Source organism: Rhipicephalus microplus, chromosome 8, assembly GCF_043290135.1.
Source record: "Rhipicephalus microplus isolate Deutch F79 chromosome 8, USDA_Rmic, whole genome shotgun sequence".
Lineage (NCBI taxonomy): Eukaryota > Metazoa > Arthropoda > Arachnida > Ixodida > Ixodidae > Rhipicephalus > Rhipicephalus microplus.
The window spans coordinates 6,132,907-6,155,658 of NC_134707.1; the positions used below are offsets into that span (position 1 = coordinate 6,132,907).

Consider the following 22,752-nt stretch of genomic DNA (forward strand, 5'->3'; position numbering starts at 1 on the left):
CTTCTAAAAGAATCACCCTCTGTGCTATATGTATGCTGATATCAATAGATTTTATGCAGTTTATAACTTGTTTTACTCAGTGTAGCACTGAGTGTATTGTTGAGAACATTTCTTAAAATGTGTTCTATAAGCACATTGCCATTGAGATAAACAAGTTCTGCAAATGTGTTGTAAATTTGTACTTGTTGCTTTATTACTAGTTATGCTAATAAATTATACTTGCAGGCCTTAAAGGGACACTAAAGTGAAACAATAAACTAGTTGAAAACTGATAAATTATGGTGTGAAAATACTAGTGCTGTGAATTTCACCACATAGGGTTTATTAGTAAATGAAAAAAATTGTGTCGGAAGATTCACTTTTTTTTTTCACTGAAATCTCTGATGGTCGCATCACAGATTTCAAGTTCTTTTCTCATATTTTGGCCACATTGATTCTACAAAATTTTCTGGAACTTGGCATGTTAAATCCTTGACTGCTTTATCTTGAGCAGCTGAGAACTACGTAGGCCCTAGAAGACACTGAGAAATTCTGCGATGTCCTAGTGACTGGGTGCAGAAACGTGTTTTTTTTTTTGTGCACATTTTCTCGCTTAGCAAGCATTGTTTTGCAGAAAGCATGTTTATTTTTGGGGGGGGGGGGGGGGGGATTGCAAAAAAATTATTTATTCATATGAGAAAAAGCATCTTTCTCTTTACTGTCTCTTTAGTTGGCCGTACGTCTCATTGGCATCTTTTATAGGAGATTTGCAGCACACATCGCATATTCCAGCAGATTTCGTGGCAAGGAATGTGACAATGCGTGTTACTGCTTCTTCCAGGTCGAGTGGATGAGCGATAAAGTGATGCGCTCCTTCGAGGGGGCACGCAACAACCCGTTCCAGTTCCGACACCTCCAACTTTGCCACGGCATGGCAGAACTCGCCAGGGTGCCCGAGCCAAAGGTCAGCAGTGCGCTCCTGCATCTCCCTCCGCATAGGCGGTTATTTTGTTGTGTGGTTTTTTTCTCTCATCGGTAGCAGAGTCCACTTTCAACGGAGTATTAAACATGCAGATACCGTATTTTCTCATGTAAAAGCCGCACAATAAAGTTTTTAAGAAGGTGAGAAATGCAAATTTTGTCCTGCAAAAGTGACTTCGCGGTAGTTCTTCACGGCAATGCAAAGAAGCTAGCTTCACACCAATATGTGTTGATTAGTTTTGAAAAATTTTCCGTGAATTGTTGTTGAGGGTGCGGGTGATGTACCAAAAAATTTTCATTACATGTAGATATTGACAAGAAGTACAGCCAAGCTTCAATGTAACAAACACTAGTATAATAAATTAATTGTTACTAGGAAGGGAATTAAAAGTCCTGCCTTGAGCAAATTTTCAAATTTAATTGACTTATTTTCATGTCGAGTGCGACACTGTTGCATCAAGATGGTATTGCACTGGAACACACAAGGCAAACAGAATTTGATGGTGACTCAACATGTTCAGTGTATGAAATTAATAGATCGCAGTTGTTGTTATTGCAATTCTGTGCACTGTACAATAGACACTTATGGAAACGTGACAATTTTAGGGGCAACAATGTGCTTTTTTTTTTCATTTCCAACGTCTTAAATTTTGCGTCATATTGGCATAATTTTATCTCAGACACTTATGTCAGAGCCAGCATTATCCTTAGCAGATATATTTGCAGCGACATATTGCAGTTAACGAGCGATTGCTCGTAGCAGTCGTTATATTGAAAAAAAAAAATGATGCATTTTAGTTCGTGAGTGTTTGCACAGAAGATTGCTCTTACCTTACCCGGACAAAACAAAATTACATAGGTTGTGCTTGCCAGCATGGCTGACATGGAGTGTGGCTTTTCGCGAGAGCTCTTCATCCAGTGGTGCAGCAGCCCGCGCAACAGCGTGGTGCTGACGAGCCGTTCGGCGCCCGGCACGCTGGCACGGCAACTCATCGAGAATCCGCACCAGCAGTCGCTCACTATCACGGTAAGGAGTCCGACATCACACGTGCTAAAGAGGAAAGTAATTGCTGGTGTTTCAGTAAAATATAATTCCACAATGCCGACTCTTACCTTGTGAGGACGTTCGGCAAGCGAAAATAGATACAAAAAAAAAATCAATGCAAGCAGCAACACCACCTTCTACTTCCTGCTCTAAACAACATATCATACGAAAATTTTGATGGCATTAGTTAGGTCTTAGGTAGTTCTTAACTGGCAAAAATTAGATACTACGTTGTTTTCTGAAGGGGCCATAGTCTTGACATACCAAGTTTCAGAAAATTTCATCAAGCTAATGTCGCCAGAATACAAAAAATACACCTTGAAATCCGTGATGTCACAGGAGGAGATTCCGGCGTGAAATTTACAAGTGAAAGTCTGACCTTGATTTTAGCTTTTATTAATAAGCATATAATCGTGAAATTAACTACTATAGTGTGCTTATAGTACAGTTTATCAGTCTAAGCCAATTCATTGTTCCACTTCAGTGTCCCCTTTAATTTGCCAAAGTTTGTCAAGAAAGATCTTCTGTCACCGTATTCACAGGTTGCACTGCAATGCCCGCGATGAAGAATTAAATAAGCGGCTAAGCAAACTGCGGCTATCTTATGACTCATATCTTTTCTTTCATAAGTCGTTTAAAAGGATAGCTTCACAGGCATGGCATTAAGAAACAATACATATTGCTGCCCGAACAAGGCGATGGCATTAAAGAATGCTCTGAAACTGAACAGGAAAGTAGCCTACTGCACGCTACTATAGGTTGTGAAGTTCTCTTGTACACTTAATGTTAACATTACTATTATTATTAGCTTAACATTAGCATGAACTTTATTCATTTCTCAGCTTTTTATCTGCTTCAACACTCTTCTCGCTTGTTATCAAGCATACCCATTTGCCTGCCTGATGGCTGAATGTGGTGTAATGAAAAAAGGGAGATTGCTGCATAATCCACCCGGTACCGTCTGACATCAGCCGTTTGGCCACACAGTTGTCTACCACCCTTGAGGGATTCCTTCTCTTACTTTTAGGGCGCAGGTTCGCCCAGTAAGCTCTCTTTAAGTTTGTTGCCGATGTAGCCCCTGTTTCTGTCTGGGTGCTGGCCAGCTCACCGTCACCAACTTAACAATATGGGCCCTTAGCTGTTTTCATAGCAGTCCAAGTGCGTGAATGTTTAGGAATTGCGTACTTAGGTCTAGGTGCATGTTAAGAAGGAACCCCAAGTGGCTAAAATTTCCACAGTCCTCCACTGGCGTATTCCTCATAATCAAATCATCATTTTGGGATGTTAAACCCCAACAGTATTATTAGCAATCCAAGTAGATCATCTTCAGTGATAGCCACAGTTGAAAGCGATTCATGCTTTGACTACAATTATCTTTTTTGAGGGGAGGATGGTGATAAGTATTTACTGTATTTATATATTTTGTAGTCCAATGGAAAACCTCGGGCATGTTTAGTTGAGCATGCAGATTAGTGGGTTTCCTTTCACATAATCGTGGAGAATAAATTTTTTATAAGTGCCATGTGCTTAAGCATGTACCGAAACTAACTTGTTTGTTTCCCTCTCTTCTCCACAGGTCAAGAAGCGTGTTCGCTTAGAAGGCTCAGAACTCGAAGAGTACATGCGCAAGGAAAAAGAGCTTGCCGCAGCACGACAGAAAGCTGAACGCGATACGTGAGTATTTTTTTTCGTAAGAAAAACTTGACAATGGGCTAGTTGGTTAGGCATGGTCGATGTTTCCTACGCAAACTTCACAGAAAGAAAAGAACTAAGGCAGTGATTAAGGACATACGAAACACATCAGCACAATCGAATCGGAAAATGGTGGTTCACACCTACTGTTGTAGCACAGGCAGTAGCATTCTCCTGCTAATATCTAGGTTGTCTATTTCTGCTGCTCCTCTTGCAACATTGCTATATATGCATATTTTTCTCTGTGTGTAAGGGCCTTTCACGCTAGTGGCAAACCTCGCTCACCATTTGGCGTTCTCAGGCCGCTGTGCACAAGCTGTTTCCTACGCCCACGTCTGCCTTTCTTTGCCGCTCGAAGAATGGGTCTGAGACCCATTTTCGTGCCGTTTTCCATTTGCCGTAGAGCTATGTAGCCAATCAGCGGCGTAGGATCTACGTCGGTGAGCCACGTCGTCGGCTTTCCGCGTTGTCTGTGTCTGCCACGCACTGCTTCGAGCTGCTTGCTTCTTGCTCCGCAGTTTTCACGCTGTCAGTGTGGATGTCGGATGTTTGTTCCCAGGCTTGGTTCCAGCACTTATCGGAGCGTTATAACCTCTCCGGTATTCCAAAAAGTGCAGTGTAAAACCAAATAACGTGCAATAAATCTGGCGCCCGGACAAGTGCCACCTGCTATCAAGTGTTAGAAACAACTAACAAACGTGTAATATATGCTTAGAGATTCGAGAAGGCTCACTAAGTTTATAACATCGATTATTTGTTTATGACTCTCAAAGGTGCCGAATCACTTACAGCACTGTGTTGTCGAAGCTGAAGGACATGAGTCTAAAGCGAATATCGAAGCTTACAAGGTAAAGAACAACAGGCGGTCGTTTGATAGATTCCAGGTGGTCGACAACTACATATAGAAGAGCAGCCACATTTTTCGGAAGCTGAAATGTTTCACCGGCAAAGCTTGCCGTGCACATTGAACACCTTTCCCGCGGACTGTGGCGGCCGACAGTCTACGGCACCGCGCCATTAGGGCAGACTTACCACCAGCGTGAACGGGCCCTAAATGGCCCATTACGCTTGTAACTACTGCCTTGCCCAGGTTGCAACGAAGCCTCTTGAAACATCCCCAATCATTTTATAATCTTATGATATGATTGCATGCTTGACTCAAACTATAGAAATTATTCTGAAAATAACACGACTACCACCGATAATGCTGAAATCTTTGATGCCATATGTATAAATAGTGAGTTGCTTTACTGCAGATTAGATCACTAATGGCTAATCACTGTGATCATGTCACTATCAGAGCACAGCGTGTATTGCTTGTGCCCTGACTTTTCATTTCCACGGTACAATTTCGCCAAATCAAAAAAAGTTTTCATCGGTATGAGCGTTTGTTTCGCGTACTTCACTGTCATGACTTTGCGACAATGTGACGGTGACAAAATTAAGAGATGGTTGTGCATTAAAATTTAAGCACACAGCTTATGTGCAAAAGAGTGCAGACATTAGCACTTGAGATTCCTCCAGCAGGTTTTTCTTTTTCTCGGAACCCTATGGCTGCCCGTACACAGGCAAGTTCGGCACATGCGTTTCACTTTATTGTACTGGTGCAGGGAACTGGATGCTTCCGACTCGAGCGAAGAGAGTGAAGACGACATGGACATTGACGAAAAGAAGCCACAGCCAGAGCCAAAAGGAGAGGTGAGTCGCACAGTGACAGAGTGTAAATGCTTATAGCCCAGAGTGGCATCTCTGATAGCCCAGAGTACGGGCTCGAATAGGTTCATGCTATGGTTCATAGAAGGCTTAGTGTGGTCTAATTTAGAAATCGCAGTATATCAAGAAAAACAGCGAACCTTGCAAAATGTTTGAAGCTGTAACTGGCATGTATGTAACAAATGAACTAAAGAAGGACAATATCAAGTGCTTGTTTTTTTCTTTCTTAAATGCAGTGCGAAAGAGAACTAATAGAAAAGAAAGCCAAGAAAAGGGTAGGGGATGTTATTTGTGGTAAATGTAAAAAAGTAAAGCGGATGAAAAGATAACTCGCTGCTGGCTGGGACTTAACCTGCCACCTTCGAATAATGTGCCAAAGCTCTACCAACTAAGCTACAGTGGCGGTCATCCAACCAGCCACTTCATGGGACATAGATGTGCATTTAGACGTGGAAGTGTTAGTCAAAGTCCCTGGTAGCCATGACGGCGAGGGTGGAACATTCTTTTTCTGCCTGTTGATGTTACGCCACCACTTGATGCCTTCAGGTAGTATGTGAGAGATTATTGGTCAGCTGCCAGCTTGTAGCTCCCCTCATATAGTTTTCCTAGCAATAGCATGTTGTTGCCCCTGAAGGCTGCTTCATTTGTTGCGTGGGATTCCTTGCCTCCAGCTGTCGATGCACCTCTCGGTTGCAGGCGAAATCCAAGAGCATTGGCTTCTTCAAACAAGCCAAAAAGTCGTACCTCATGTTTCCAGTGAAGGAAGAGAAGATCAAGTGGGATGACTACGGAGAAATAATACGGTCAGTTGGAGGCTGTCTGGCTTTTTGCGGAAAACAAAACAAAAAAAGCAACCAGAAACAGTAGATGGAAACTTGTTGACATGGATTATGTGCTCGAATCTGTTGACATGGATTATGTGCTCGAGCGAATGTTTCGTCAAGTCCATTTGTAGAAATGTTGGCTCAAGTACACAACCCCTGTTTGCGTTGTTTTTTTTTCCCTTTCTTTCTTTCTTTCCTTCTTTCTTTCGGAAAAGTAATGCGGTTAGTTGGACGCCGTCTGGCTTCATACAAAGACACTATACTTGTAGAAACGATACTTGCAGCTTCAGGCTTTCTTGCAGCTGTATTTCACTTTCATCCACCTGCATTAGCCTAAATTTTCAAGTAATTCTGTTTTTCAAAAGGCGTCACTTGAGTGAGGCCCAGCACATCTGCATGACCATTGCAGGTACACTTTGTTGTAATGCAGCATTTCATTGATGGGGATCAATTTGCAAGGCGTAGAGTCATTTTGCGTTGGATGGAGAACAATTTTACAAATATGTGTCATACTTGTGGTTCGTATGATGGCTGAACAGTGCTCGCAGCTTTAATAGGTAGCGTCACAGCATTTCTCTCGAGTAATTTTGATAGGAACTTTTTTTTTCAGTGTTAGTTTGCTCTATGGTATCAATACACATTGCACGAAATTGTGCAACTGTATTTCATCAGTGAAGTCCAGGAGAGGCCTGGGATTGGACTGTATATGTATCGCTGCAGTTCAGGTGTGACCTGATGTGCTGCAGTCTTGCACGCCGCAGGTAGCGTCAACGAGATAGACCAGCACTTTTTGGCAAGCAGCACAAGCTTATCAGTGATAAGACATATCCATTGGCACAAGTTATGTGTTTCGCGATAGCAGGAAATACATAAGACACAGCACAATGTGTTTGTCGTTCTCAGTCTTTCGTGCCCTTATTAGACTTTTGTGGGATTACCTGCCGTGGTAAGGTGCATGTAAGGTGCCGTGCTACTATGCTTGACGGTGCGGTTTCGACTCCGTGGCCACATTTCAGGGGGGGGTGATATGCAAGACCATCCGCATATTTAGATTAAGGTGCTCGTTAAAGAACTCCTTGTAAACGAAATTACTCCGGAATCCTCCACTACGGCACACCTCATGATCATATTGCAGTTCTGGCATCTAAAACCCCCTATAAATAGTCTACAATTCACAACGACTAGCGTAGCTTTTTCAGTAATGAAACACCCACCACTGCTCAATGAAGAAGTTTATATACAGCCTGTCGAGCACAACACAGTCTATTGCTATGAAGTAGCGAAAGGAACTGTCGTGCAGTGAAGCGTGCGCCTACATTTCTTATATCAAAACTATTTTGTCATCTTGGTCAGGTTCAATATGTCTATGTGTATAGGGAAACTGTTCTACATTGTGTTGTGGTTTCTGCAGGCCCGAAGACTTTATTATCATCGACAAGACAGCACAGGAAGAGGAAACCGACGAAACCAAGGCCGAGGACGACGACCTCATGCAGGGCGAGTACTTGTCTACGCTTTCACAGCTGCTCCAGCATGAAATAGGCAAACATTGTTGGCCTATATAAAAACTGGGCTTGTTCATTGCATAGTATAGTCTGAGTGCCTGCACATCTGACGATGTATGCATGATTTGTGCATTCTTGCTGTCAGTGTTGATAATGTAGGGCCTCAGTTACTGGAAATTTCTCGAACTGAATCGCATTTTATATAAAAGAACACATTTAATTTGGTTATGTGCATATTTTTATATTGCTAACACAAAAGAACTCTCCTTAATGGGAATAAAAATGTTTGTATCTCGCTGTCTACGGAACCTTTCATAATATTGAGAACCCTACGCGAAGTGCATTTCTTAAATTAAATTTCCTTTTCAACCAAGCAACAGGATTGGAATATCTTTAATATCCCGCTTTCTTTTGAGAATTACATTGCTTAGAAGTGTTTGCAGTGGCTAGGTAAATGAGAAAGGACTAATACACATATAATGCATCGTATGAATAACTGCCACGTCATAAATTGAAAGTCCAAGACAAGTTATCCTTATCTTTTATTTTTTGTGCTTGGCCTTTCTGGGAAAAAAACATCAAATGTTTATGGGGCATGTAGCACAGCACCCCTAGACTCATTTTTCTTTTTCAGCTTTTTTTCAGTAAACGAAACCTCTTATAAAAAAAACGTAATTTCCTGGTTCTTTAAAGTTTATTGAAGAATCTACACAGCTAACATTAAGGCGCTGCCGCCTGGACCCGGCACGCGCGGCGGTGTTCCTCCGGCCGTCTCATTTGGATGGAGGAGGCGTAATTGCAAAAGGGACACAGACAGACGAGCACGCTCACATACATGCATATTCGCATGCACAAAAGAACACTATCGCGCAAGCGCGTGCTCTCGCCCACACACACAAGGGTGCACACGCAGACAGACGAGTGTGCACGCTCATGCATGCACATTTGTGTACACATGCACAGAACACACACAAAAGAATGCGCACACACGCGTGCACTCGACCACACGCTCACGCACAAAAGAACACACACACACTGCACGCGCACATTAGGCCCCTCACAAAAGTACACACACACACACAGTTTCGCATGGAAGAACACACACACAATCGCCTTCCTAATCGGCAGCACGAAGTCCTCACTTTTCAGCGGAGACTACACTTCACCGTATAAGGAAGCAAAAAGTGCAAACACCATCTTCATTGCATCTACCTCAAATTTTCGCTCACGGCCAACGCAGCTTTTCCGCTCACACACAGCCGGCAACGACATAATTTCTGCAAAACAAGTTCTTTAACGATGTCGCGCTTTAAAACAAGTTTCACCTAAGTGAACTAAAGTACTTTGGTATTGGGGTGACCGATCCTTGGCACCCTACAATTCGCAAGCTACTAGCATCGCCCATCATTTTCACGTTCATAGTCGCCTGCATGCGGCCTGTGCTTAGATGAGAAAGTCACATTCGCAACACCCTCGTACCGTGGTAACTTGGAAATTCTAAGTGTCGTGCCCACAACAAAATTTCGCCGATCATCGTGCTGGTGAAAATGACTGTAGCATTACCAGCACTACATTTTAGTTTTCCAGCAATGTGATGCTGTGACGACAGAGCTGGACTGTGTAACATAGCTACATATGCAGGGGTCGACAACGACAAAATGCATTCCTTGCAGGACAAGGCCGCCTAAATTGACACGCACCCATTCAGGCGGCGGTGGGAAAAACGATCACTAAATAAAGTAATGAAAAGTGTGGTAGATTATGTAGTCAGTCAGCTTAATACGTGTGTCATGGAGGCGAAATTTGCGAACAAGCTGCGTCACACGCAGTCGCCTCACACTGCTTGGCTCTGTCTCGGTCAAAGCATGCTACAGAGAACAACACTGTGTCAAGCTCAATTAAGAATGCATATTAGCGTTCCATTATTCCAGTCGCCACGTGAACGGCGTCCAATGTGCATTTCTCCAAGCATGTCTACAGCGCGGCGCCCTCGTTGTCGTCTGCAGGAGAGTAGGAACTTCTTCAATTACGTTCTCCAATGAAACGGCCAAAGAAACACCGCCGCGCGCGCCCGATCCTGGCAGCCGTGATTGAGGGCAGTATGCCATACCATGAATTAAGTAAACATCAGCCACTCATTGTTGAATATTGCATCTCCCAACACATACAGCAGCCATAAAAAATAAAAACACTCGTGTTTTGAGAGGCCACAACATTGTTTGGGAACCCTTCTTATTAGGAGCTGATGCTTGCTTTCATGAGGAAGGAAGGTGTGCATGCAGAAACAAGCTCAAGAGAGGATATCAGGACAAACCAAATGCATGTTTGTGTTGTCCTGACCTCTTTTTTTGTGTCCATGTTGGCACGCGTACCTTCCTTTGTCACGAATCCATACCAACCAGCTCGACAGCAGCAGTTATTCGTGATCAATGCTTGCGTGCTGTGCAGATGTCACAGAGGTTCCGACCAAGTGCCTGGAGAGCTCTCTGCAGTTGGACGTGAATGCATCGCTGCAGTTCATTGACTTCGAAGGCCGATCAGACGGAGAGTCAGTGCGGAAGATCGTGCAGATGATGAAGCCGCAGCGGGTAATCCTCGTGCGCGGTAGTCCCGAAGCCACTCAGGCCATGGCTGCGTTCTGCCGGTCATCGGGCTTGGTCCAAGGTCGCGTGTTCGCCCCACGGATAGGCGAGGTGCGCTGTTGTTTACACATAGTAGTAGTAACTAGGCTTGTGCGAATAGTGAATTTCATATTCGAAGTGAATAGCGGTTTTGGTCTAACAATTTCGAATAGCATGTATACCGCATAATATAAAAAAAATGGGCATATTTGTGATGACCTAACAAACCTGCACAATATTTTTTAAAAAATGAGATCAGGCCGGAGCAAATACAATTTTTTTCATCAAAGAAAGCGGCAACAACTTTGAATGGTAGCATAATTCGACTTTCGCTAGAATGCAAGCGTTAGCCTGTAAAATATGTTACTTCTTAAAATTTGCTGTACTTGGAGCATATAAGTAGGTATACCAAGCTTCTAAACTTAAAAAATAATTCTATACGAGAGCAATATCCTCCTTTAACCTCGAAGTGGGGCTTGGCGGCAGTGCTGGTTTCTTCTGGTTATGTTTTCATGGCTTCACACCACTCCACCGCAGTGAAACCATCTTTACAGGGTGACACATGCGAGCTAGTATGAATTTATTTGTTTGTTTCGAATAATTCGAAATTTTCAATATTTTAAATTCGATTTGAAGCGAATTTTAATATTGCATTATAGGTTCGAATATTCAAAGCATTCGAATATTCACACAAGCCTAATAGCAACATTTAAGGGCTAGACGTTGCATGTGTGTTATTGTGCACAGTGCTTGCAGATTGAAACCCGACGTATAGGGCTAAGTGGACCACGTATCTTCGTTTCTACCCTCAGTGAGTAACAACAGCAGTTCCCACTCACTGTCTTGCATCAGAGCCAACATTTCCTTTAGCGGCTAAATTCACGGCATGGTTATTTTGAGCAATATAATATCAGTCATTATGCTGAAAGTATTGATCTTGCGTTTCAATCTGTCAGCATTGTGCATGGCCTGTTTTTCCAGCCAGGTAATAGTGACAATGGCTAGTGCATGGGTTTGCCGAAGCATTGTCATTCTAACTTTTAAACAGCCTTCCGACTTTGCAGACTGATCATTTTTGCCATGAAATAGTATTTACAGTCTAATTCACTTAAATCGATCCCAGATATAATAATCTAACGGTTATAACGGCCATATTTTGATGCACTTACGGCTTTCCTATGCTGCCCTTTGAAACTGAGTCCACATACTGCGAACATTTTTTCAAAACCTCCTCCTTTTACAATGAACACTGCCGACATGGACGTGATAAAAATATGGCGCATACAAAATTAAAAAAGAAAAGCGAATGTGATATACGTGCTCACGCGTGCCCCGCCACAGTTTACTTCCGAAGAAGATATCGTAGACCGTGGCGAACCCCACACGCAGATTTCGGATGCCGTGAGCAAGGTTTCTCATATTCTAGGCGGTTCTTCACCGACAGAACGGGAGTGAGAGGGAAAAAAATGAAATCAGAGGCAGCATGAATACTTGCAGCCAGCTTTTTCATGGCGAACTTTTGTGACGCCGTCCTCGGCATCTACGACCCCCGCCAATTAACCAACAACGCCTTTGAACGCAAGAAGTCATAAATTCCCCCCAAACTCCCACCCGTCGAGAAGCCACCACTTTCTATTACATAAACGTTCACTGCGACGCTCAGCTCGTCGACACCACAATGTGCTGCAAAAGGTTTTCTGCCTTTCAGTAATGGCAGAGACCGGTCAATTAGTGATAACGACTTCTGCGCGGTTCTAAGCATCAAAATGGCAAAGTGGCCGGTGGCAATGAATGTGCCATTTTGACTCATCACCGGCAATCTTACCACAGTCATCTGCAGATATCTGCTGAGCGGATTGTCGGAGGGACAAGCGCATCATGCTGTCGGTCGAAAGTTCGCTGCCGCCGCGTCATGTGTGGCTGCTTGCGCACATTACTTACAAAATTGGTCTTCATTGTGTTAGACAAACAGGCTACTTGGTGCACTCGAGCGCGATTACGATTGAAGGATGCACAAAGACCACACAAACGCGCGCATGCATTGGACTGCATACAACCCGGCAAGTGACGACGAGAGCCGAGTAAGCGACACGCTGCATGCAATCAACCAGAAATTATTTGTTCGACGTGGCGGTACTACACTTCAATGGAACGGTGTGAGTTCATTGCAAACGTAGTTTAATAGGTGACCAGTAAAAGAGCGAGGGATTGTGGGATGCACCGTTTGCTACCGCCTTCCGGTTCGAGAAGAGTAGACGACAGCAAACCGCTTCGCCGCAAGCCTCAGATTATTCGGAATTCAGGCGCGGTCCCCCGTTTATGTTCGTTATAATAAATCATGGTCAATTGTTCAGCCGTTGGCTGTTCCAACTCGAACGTGAAAGGCAAACGGCGTGTATCGATTCCCGTGGAACAAAGGAAGAAAAATGAAGCGGGCTGCGGCCGTGAAGAAGAGAGCCACAGCGACAGGTAGCCTTTGAGTACGGAACGTGGAAGCCAGAGTGTGCGAAAACCATTTTATCACAGATGCGTGTGCATTCCAGACTAAAAAAAAAAAGCTTACGCATGAATTTGCTGCGAATAATATATTGAGAAATAAAGTGTCACACAAGCGCCTAGGAAATATATAATGGGAACGCGCGGGTGAAATTGACTTCCCATACGGGATGAGCGCTGGCCATTGCACCCATATATATGACAAAAAAAGGCAAAAGCTTCACTCAAGAGTATGTTTACTCGAAGCGCTGGACGAGTCCATTTGCGTTATCTTTGTCAAAATGTGCACAGGACGGCACCCAAAGAAAGAAGTGCATTTAAAAAGTGGAGGGTTTCGAATATACGGCGCCGACAATGTCTTGACTGTATTGTTTATGTGTCACCGTGCCGTGCAGCTTGATCAAGATCAGCGTTTAAATAAGCATCTGGCTTCGACTAAGAAATACATCTTATAGCGCGCTGAAGGCTAGAAAAAGAAGATATCTCAACGAACTCAATAAGTGCTGCGCTTCATGCCGATCGACCGACGATGTCAGCCGAAGCAGTGATCACGAAATGAACTCTTAGTATACTGCCACAGTCATCCCCATACCCTGAGACCTTTAAAATGGTGATTTTTTATCAGCAGTAACGTATCATACAATGAAAACTGTTTTCTGTATCGACTGATGTGCTAGCCAAACTGACAGTACCCCCGAGCAGCATAAGAGCATTGGAGATCATTTCAGTGCGATAAAAAAGTCTCCTTGCCGTTCATGGCTTTTGTAGCTTGTCATCGTCACAGTCATGGTTAGCAAAAACGAAAAAAAACAACTTCTAAAGCACTGACGTTTTATGGGAGGTGTTTTTTTTAACAGAGCTGTACAAAAATGCGCGCGTGCCGCTGCTAACCCGCGCTGTGCATCGAACCGAAAGCCGTCGTATCCCACAGTTTCCTGCGGTTGCCCATTTCACCGGTCACCTATTCACTCGTGAGCAAATGGTGGTCTCTTTAACACGCGGAAGGGCCTAACTTGTCAGTGGAGGGTTCGTTAGCACTTTGCAACAAGAATACACTGAAAAAAAAAAAAAAAAATCTTGGTCACCAAGTACATATTTATATGGGTGAGTTCATATACAATGAACTACCGATATAACGACCACTTGTCACGGCACTTTTGAGTTCGTTATAAATGGGTTCGACTTATGAGTATTGTGATTCCCCTTGTGATCACCCTTGCCTGTCATTTGCATGCATGAGGTTTTCCTTTAGTACTGACTAAGTTTGCCATGTTTACGTCAGTGAAAGAGATTTTGCTTTAGTGCCGATTAAGTTTTCCGTGTGTATGTCAGGCTTGTCAATGAAAATCTCTGTTGCTAGTACAATGCATGTTCTGTCCGTTGGCTCGTCTCCATCACAAACATTTTTTTAATGCTACCCAAACATTGTTATAAAGCTGGAACAACTTCCTCATCTTTAAGATATCATGAGGATTTATTTTTGCCCCCACCTGACATAGTGGTCTAGCGGTTATGCTGCTTGACCGCTGACCCAAAGGTCGCAAAGTCATATCCCGGCGCCGGCAACTGCATTTCCACGGAGCGAGAAGGCTAGAGGGCCATGTGCCTAGGTGGCTAGATATACGTGCATCTTAAAAGATCTCCACATTGTCGAAATTTCAGGAGCCTTCCTCTGTGTTGACCCTCACAATTGTATCGTTATTGTGATTCACGTTTGGTGACGTCTTGCCCCGCCTGTGCAGGTGGTTGACGCAACAACGGAGTCGCACATCTACCAGGTCAAGTTGCGCGACTCGCTCGTGAGTTCCCTGCAGTTTGCTCGGGCCAAGAATGCCGAGCTGGCATGGCTCGACGGCGAGATCGCGACAGAGGAGCATCTGGCCCCCGATGGGACTCGTGCCGAAACCATCGGTGGGTGTTGCATGTCTTCCGTTTTTAAGAATATCATAACTATCGTGTACCCGAAACCTTCTTGGAAGGTTTCAAGAAACACAAGGACTGTAGTGTTGACAAAAGGTAAATTTGTCATTGGTATGCACAAAGCTGTCAGAGAATTCTTGCGTATTCTCAAATGTAATGTGCCATAGTTTGAAAAAGAAAAAAAAATAAGGGGGGGGGGGGGGGGTGAGCAATTTACCCTAGCCAGGTAAAGCTTAAGGGGAGATGCGGGTCGAAAAATGCGAGTTTTTTTTTTCAAAATTACCGATTTTTTATTTTTGCCTGTTTTGATAAGATTAGTACCTTTTCTGTTATGAAAAAAATAGTACAGGTCGAGACTTAACTGGAAATGCTTTAAAATTTCATCTAAAGAACACCAGGTGCCTGTTAAAAAGTCGAAAGTGTGCAGTCTTCGAGCACCTTGCCGCCGATATTGCGCCGCCGCTAGCCATTGTTGATCGCATGAGTCGAAGAGTCGAGCCTCACTCTTCAAATAACAACAGTTTCACTCGCTGATGCAGTGCAAGAAATAATAAAAAGAATCACTCTTCTGTGCGTTTTTCGAGCGCCGCGACTGGCTTATCACATGGTACAAATCGTGGACCGCCATTGCTCGCTGCGCACCTCTATGTGCTGAGAAACCTATTTGTGGGGTCCATGTCTTGTCGAGCAGCGCAGCTGAACAAATGCTTTTCTCATGTAATTATCTCCGTTATGAATGAAACAAGGCATTGCTCGCAAGTGAAAGCCGTTGTGCGGCGCTCTCTGTAGGAGTAGGCTACGAGCAGCTGGTCCGATTTGTGGAAGTTGTTGGCTTGGAAAAGCCAATGCATCAAATTCATTCACACCCGTCAGCCGGAAAGTTCATGATGCGGCAATGGATGACGTCAGCGCCAATCTTGAGAGGTCGAAAGAGCTCGCAGTGAGAGCTTAGCAGGGACGTCATTGCCATTATGTACGACGGTATGTGGCACAAACATGGCTGCAAAATAGCATGACACTGGACTTAGTTTGGATTTCGCAGTCCTGTCGAACTTCTTCCTAGCTTGCAGTTGGCACAAGGCTCTGCCAGATGGAACGGAAGTTCGGCAAGCATTTCGTGGCCCTGTCTGTGAGCGAAATGCCTGTGAGGAGTCGGCTCGAAAAGGCCGAGAGGGACAAACTCATGGTGGTGGCGTATATTAGTCACAGTGGCCACTACAAAAAGGATTGTTCTTTTTGGTGTGCAAATTTCATGTGATTTAATAATATCGTTCAATATAAAAACTGAATTTTAACTTTAAAACTTGTCTTTCTCAAAACACAAATTTTGCCTTTTTTTTTAATGTGCCCCTCCTTTTTCGGACACTTCTAGTGCTCGCATCTGCATTGAAATTTTGCCCAAATTTTTTCCAAAGTATGACAAATGCAATTATCTAGTTTAAAGTTCAATACTTTAATGTATAATAAAAACATTCTATGTATAACTTTACTAGGGTAGGTGAAATAAGGACTTTTTACGTCTATTATTTTTCACGCATATTACATATTTTGTATGTGCTTCCTAATTAGTTATTTGCACTTTACACTTTATTTGAAGCATTATGAACTATGAATGGTAAAAAATTACAGAATTTTAGGAATGAAAAGAGGGGGGCAAAAGGGTTATGGTTTTCACTTTGTCATGTTGCAGAGTTAAAAGTGTGTAACTTGCAAGAAAACTAATTATATATTTAAAATGAGCATAAAAGGTTCCATAAACAGCTCAAGTTTCATTGCTGTAGGTTGAATATTAAAGAAAAAGTGTCTTCGAGTAGCATCTCCCCTTAAAAAAAAAAGGAACATCGGTCGATCATTGGGGTTTAATGTTGCCTGCTTGGCTGACATTAGGTCTTTCCTTGGTGCAGACACAGAGTAGAGCCGAACCACAGCCCATCATATACAATGCAAGAGTGTCCAAACTCAGCGCTAGAACTAACGTGCAGTGCTGGCTGTGGCAACCCCGGTAAAAGCATGGGCTCAACAAAAAGGAATTTAAAACGGGTGCATTGCTTGCACTAGATTTTCTCCAGCCGCCATTCAATTTTTTTTTATGAGCTTGTTTTGCAGCATCAGTGACACATACATGATGGGATGTTTTCGCTTTACGGTGCTGATCGTTTGTGAGGCACACTTTTATAGTTTAGGTGCCAGGCTTGATCCCCATTTGTTTAATTAAGATATCAAGTGTGCTTCTGTTGCCATTATTGAAATGACACACATTGTCACACAAAGCAAATTTTTTTTTATGGTTTGCAGGCTCACATTCATGTCCTTGAGCGTGAACAACACATGTACCAGTTTACGCATTCATCTAGTGAGAAGTTTATGACTTTTACCGTTAACAATGATGTGTTGACAATGTTTTTAGAGCATTGTGACATGTTTGCACTAGATATGATTCTAGATAGCCAACAAAATAATACATATCAAGCTAATCTCATGATGCACATAAAACTAGCACCTCCTGTTTTGGTTTCATAGGCGAGGGGCAATCTAACATTTTGCTTGCATATTTTTAAAGAAACCGCGTATATGGAATCTTTATGCAGCACATTGACTGGCAATAATTTGCACATTTAACATAACCGAAAACCGGAAAACGGCATTTGGAGAAAAAACTGGCTTTTTCCACTGGGGCTCATAGACTACTCTCCGTAAGCCATATGAGAGCCGCCATGTTGGGCTGTTGAGCTGATGTTTTCTGATTTTAGTATACCGTGACATAAATCAGTAAGGCCATGAAACATCGGACGCACCAACCCAAACCTTTTCATGCATATGTGTCTACTGTAACACTGTTCATTCAGTTGTTAAGGATACAAAACACAAAGGCCAACAGCCCAACATGGCAGCACTCAAACTCATCTGTAAAATATTATACTATACCTTAACCTTAAAGTAGGGCTTTGCGGCAGTGCGGATTTTTTCTGATTAAGTGTTTTCACGTCTTAGCACCCCTCTGCTGCAGTGAAACTATCTTTACTGGCGGACTACTATAAACTTGTTTGTTTATTTTGCATACTTCGAAATCTCCTATAATTGAGATTCGAATCAGAGCAAATTCGACTGTTGTAATATTGATTTGAATGTTCAAAATGTTTTAATATTTGCACAAGCCTACTTCTTTGCACTAGTACACTCAACAGCAAAAGTTTATGGGACACCGGTTCCACAACAAATGTGATTTTTTTTTTCTCTGTTACTGCATAACGCTTTTAGTCTAGCTGATGACTCTGTAGGTTGCATTACTAACTCTGGAATATTTATTTAGATTTTACGTTGGTAGACAAAGCCAAGATAAAGCTTTCATAAACGTTTCATGTTTCAAAAGTAGGCTTGTGTGAATATTCGAATGGATAGCTGAGTATTCTAATTCACTTCGAATTTAAATTGTCAAATATTTTCGAAGAATTCGCAATGAACAAATAAGTGTATATTAGTCCGCTTGTAAAAGTGGTTTCACTGCAATGTAAAGGTGCTAAGCCGTGAAAGCATCTGTACAAAGAAAACTTGTCTTGCCGCGAAGCCCTCCTTCAAATTTAAGGGGCCCTGCAAAACTTACTGAGCATAGTCAGAAAACGCTGCCGATCAGTAATCGAGGCTACCGAGAAGACGCGAGGCAAATATTATAGCTCAGCACGCGGCCTGTAGTTCACAATAAATTTTCAAAGCTAAAAAACTGCTTTCGTCCCTTGGCAAATGACACTATACAAGCTCAAAAATCGCTTGTCACTGCCAAGAAGGAATATACGGTTCTGGTTACAGCCATTGGCTGATATGAGCATGGCGCGTTCATCGTTACCAGGGCCGCCGCTTGTCCACGAGTATGTGCGCGATTGCACTGAAAAGCCGCGTAATCGAAGAAAAAAAAACGTGCTCAAGGTCACGAGGTGCGTACGACGTATTTTCTTCCACCGTGCCATTCGTCTCTACTTAGCTTCCAGTATTTCGTCAGGGCGAGGAGAGAGAGTGCAACTGCAGCGTGCGACAAATTTTTGGAACTACGATCGTACCGGACTGATTCTAGAAACTTTGTAGCAGTAAATTTGTGAGGCAACAAGCATGTTTACTGGCTCCATGGCTACTTGAAGAAGTGCTGCAGGGCCCCTTTAAAGGAACATGTTGCCCTCAAATCAATTCTTCATTTTATTAAGCTTGTTAAGATGGCTTATATGCTCTAAGTATAATAAATTTCAAAATGTTAAGTATCTTACAGGTTAGCACTCGCATCCTACCGAAACTACTACTCAAGGTTGTTTCGACTTCCTTTGAACGAAAAAAAAATGGCATTTGCATAGAGCCCCTATTTCAATTTAAAAGAAATATTGTGCAGGTCAGTTATGTCATGATAAATATTCCCTTTTTTTTATATGTCATACATACCATTCGAACTTGCTTCGAACCTAAAGTTCACTATTCGCACAAGCCTACCCAAAAGCTTTTGCTGTTGGGTGTACATAACAAAGTTCTCGTCATGTCACTTTAACGATAAGGAATTATATTTTCACTCTCTTGTCTTAACAATAACTCGTCATCCTGTATGAATGGGCTTTCATTCGGTCCCTTTTTTTTTTGTTGCAGATGAAGACGGTAGAGAGAGCATGTACATACTTCAACCATTGCCACCCAGTCAGGTAAGTCTTGTGGAGTATAATACCCATGTCACACAGCCATTTGGATGACCTTCCAACCGATAGTCTGTAGACTTGGTGGTAAAACAGGAGCTGCTACATGGAACATTTCAAAGGTCATCGAGTCCATAGTCTATTGTGTCAAAAGAGCACCCCACAGTTCCATCAACAATTTAATGGCCATTGAGCAACGAAAGCGGAAACAGCAAGAACATGGCCTCTCATTCGCAGTGTGCATGTGCTTAAATTAGAAACACAGTTTAACCAGCATGCTTTAAAAACACTACATTTGGGCATTCTGCAATATATAATGTAGTATTTTTGCCACTTCAAATGTGAGAACTGGAGCTACTGTCGACTACAGTGACATGCAGGCTGTCTTGCGGTGTTTTCTCCTCTACACTTTCGCTGCTCAACAACTTAAAACAAGATATGTATTTGTAGTTGTGTGTAAACAATTTATTAAAATCTCCGGAAGAACCATACATATTTGTGCTTTTAAGAGATTTATATTGTTTAGCCTTCAGTGGCGTGAATGTGAAAATAAAGATCCGTAGTGCCCCATAATTTTTTTGAGAGAAACGACTGAACTACTCAACGGCCTTTAAAAACTGCTGTGTAGCAGCACAACAACTTTATCGAGTCAAAAGAGTTGTGACGTTTCGATCAACTCGACGGCCTTTTCAGAGTGCCGGTGTGACACAAGTTTAACTGGCACTGCCTGAAGCATTTTTTTTTTCTCTAGATTCTTGCTTACGTGACAATAAATATGATTTCATTAACTGCTGCTCTCTTAGTGCCTCGGCTATACAAACTTACTACGTTCTAAGCAGACAAAGTTTATGTTAGTGGAAGTTACGTTTCGTGACCTTCATAAACAAGAGTGCACACCCAGGTGTCATCTGCATATTTCAGCAGCTATTTGAATTGCAGGTGCCAAACATGTATGCATAGTCAGATCTGTATTAAAAGACAGGATGCTATTCTTGCAAAGTACAGTTCAATCTCATTAATTTGAACATGCCTAATTCGAACTTCCGGTTAATTCGAACTCACGCTGAGGTCCCGTCAAAGCTATGTGTATTCCAATAAGCGAAAACGCCCTGTAATTCGAGAACACGCGAGCACTTGGGACGGTTAATTCGAACATACGGCGCTTCGAAAATGCTCTCAGCACTACGCCCAATGCCGTGGCGGCACCTCCGACACCTCAACTCTGTGCACGAAGGAAAAGAAAAGGCTGCTGTAGAATGTTTGCTCTCTCTCAAATGCCGATCTACGACGCACATGTGCCACGCTTCTCCCTTTTTCGTCCCTGCCACGCAAAGACCCTTCTTTTCAATGCTGTGCGTGAAGAGAGAGGGAAAAAATAAAAATAAAACTGTCACGGAGTGTTGGCTTTCTTTCACACGCCGGTGCCCTGCTTCCCCTTTCCCGTCTCTGCCATGTAGACCCTTCTCTCAGCGACGCAAGCAAAGAGAGCAAAATAGAAAAAAAAAAAACACTGTCGTGGAGTGTTGGTTCTCTCTCAAATGCCGATCTGCTTATCTCCCCGTGGAGACGCTTCTCCTTTCTCGTCACATGCTGGCCACGCTGCGACTGCAGTGCAGAGGGTGGTAGACCAGTAGCGGAGACGCAGGCGTTGTTGTCGTCTTTAGAGAGCGTCAGCGCTGGACGTTGCCACGCGCAACTTCTCTTGCCAGGAGAATGCTGAAGCTGAAGTAGAAACGCTTTGCAAGCTGCTTGCGAAGTTGACTCGCTGCTAGGCAAACATGTGCAGACGCGCATCACCGATTACTTCAGTTAATGACGGATGTCCTGTGATTTGTGAATAAGTGTAAGTCTTCTGAAACTTCCTCCTCGTGTGTTAGCTCAATGCACATGCGCCGCGGCACGGTGAGCCCTCCGTTCATTTAGCCTTCAATGTTCGAACTTCTTTTAATTTGAACAAATTTTCTGGCCACTTCAGCTTCGAATTATCGGGATTCGACTGTACTGTGTTTGTGTGTGTGCACGTTTTTGTGCGAGTCTAGGTCACAACCGACCAAATTGCACAATGTGGGTTCAATATGTCAAATGTATAAAGACTAGCGCAGAAACTAGTTATCTAATCACATTCGAACATGTGTACTCTCACCGACAACTTTGTGGCTGCAGTTCAAGAGGCATTCATGATGTTCCTAGGGTGATGAAGTTGTCCTTTTGGATTATGTGTAATTCATTTTTTATATGTCCATGAGCTTTGCAGGACTCCACAGATTTTTTAATGCATTTACAGAGAGAATGTTGCATAGTGATACTCATATCAGTTATCACTTTTATCTGTCTTTTTTTTTTCCAGGTACCGGGACACGCAACCATCTTCGTTAACGAACTCAAGCTCTCCGATTTCAAGCAAGTTCTTCTTCGCAATGGAGTCCAAGCCGAGTTTTCCGGTGGAGTTCTGTACTGCAATGGCATTGTGGCCGTGCGAAGGGTTGGTATCGCATTTGGCAGCCTTATAAAGACTCTGTATTAGGGGTAAATAATTTTAGCTGCATTGCTAGATTAACCTTCCACCTTACCATGAGCATGAAAGAAGGGGAACAGTTTGAGGGACTTATTTTTTCGTCACACACGATGAATAAATTTAACAGACAGTTAGGCCAAGCAAAGTGTAGGGTACAATAATGTTTGATCTAATTGTAGTGCAGTAATTATGATATAAATGGGTTAAAGGGGACAATCACCCTTTCCATCGGTGGGATCCGAACCAATGACCTTCGAATCATGCTGCCCCCTCATGCGTAGGTCATGTGCCACGTGATGCTGGCAAAATGAGTGCATCACACTCGTCACCTTGGCTCCAAGCAGCATTGGCGAACACTCTCTGGGATTGTACACACAGAAGCCCCTCAGAAAAGTGGACGGGGGAAACGCCTTCCATCGTAGCTCAATTGGCACAGCATCGGACATGTAACTCAAAAGTTGCATGCTTCGATCCCATCTATGCTGGAAGAAGTGCTATTCTGTCCACTTTAATTCCTTTCAATCAATGTCATAATTACCACACTACAGTTAAGCACAATAATACGTTTACGTTAGCCCAGTGTGTAAGTTGACTTTCCTGCAGCAATATTTTCTAACCAAAGCCTCCTGTTCCCAGACTACTTTTCTAGCTCTAAGCATGTTCACCCCTCCACATTCCAGCGAAGGTACAGAAGCACCACAAAGACATTTCAAAGCACACTGCAGGAATGTCGTGCCTCATTATATGTTCCCCTCGTGCAACAAGAGAAGGTAGAGGAAAGGCGAATGGAAAAAATT

The 22,752-nt window shown here is 43.0% G+C and overlaps 1 protein-coding gene across 1 annotated transcript in view; it reads left to right on the plus strand.

The window, feature by feature from the left end:
• The window catches only part of Cpsf100 (cleavage and polyadenylation specificity factor subunit 2), a 38,867-nt gene that overhangs the window by 12,067 nt on the left and 4,048 nt on the right, over window positions 1-22,752 (plus strand). The window contains exons 6-15 of the mRNA XM_037416127.2: window positions 821-943; window positions 1,820-1,987; window positions 3,582-3,679; window positions 5,308-5,395; window positions 6,107-6,213; window positions 7,646-7,731; window positions 10,188-10,432; window positions 14,599-14,767; window positions 19,397-19,449; window positions 21,788-21,922. Of these exons, the coding sequence (XP_037272024.1) occupies window positions 821-943; window positions 1,820-1,987; window positions 3,582-3,679; window positions 5,308-5,395; window positions 6,107-6,213; window positions 7,646-7,731; window positions 10,188-10,432; window positions 14,599-14,767; window positions 19,397-19,449; window positions 21,788-21,922 (1,272 nt within the window). The remainder of the gene's footprint in view (window positions 1-820; window positions 944-1,819; window positions 1,988-3,581; window positions 3,680-5,307; window positions 5,396-6,106; window positions 6,214-7,645; window positions 7,732-10,187; window positions 10,433-14,598; window positions 14,768-19,396; window positions 19,450-21,787; window positions 21,923-22,752) is intronic.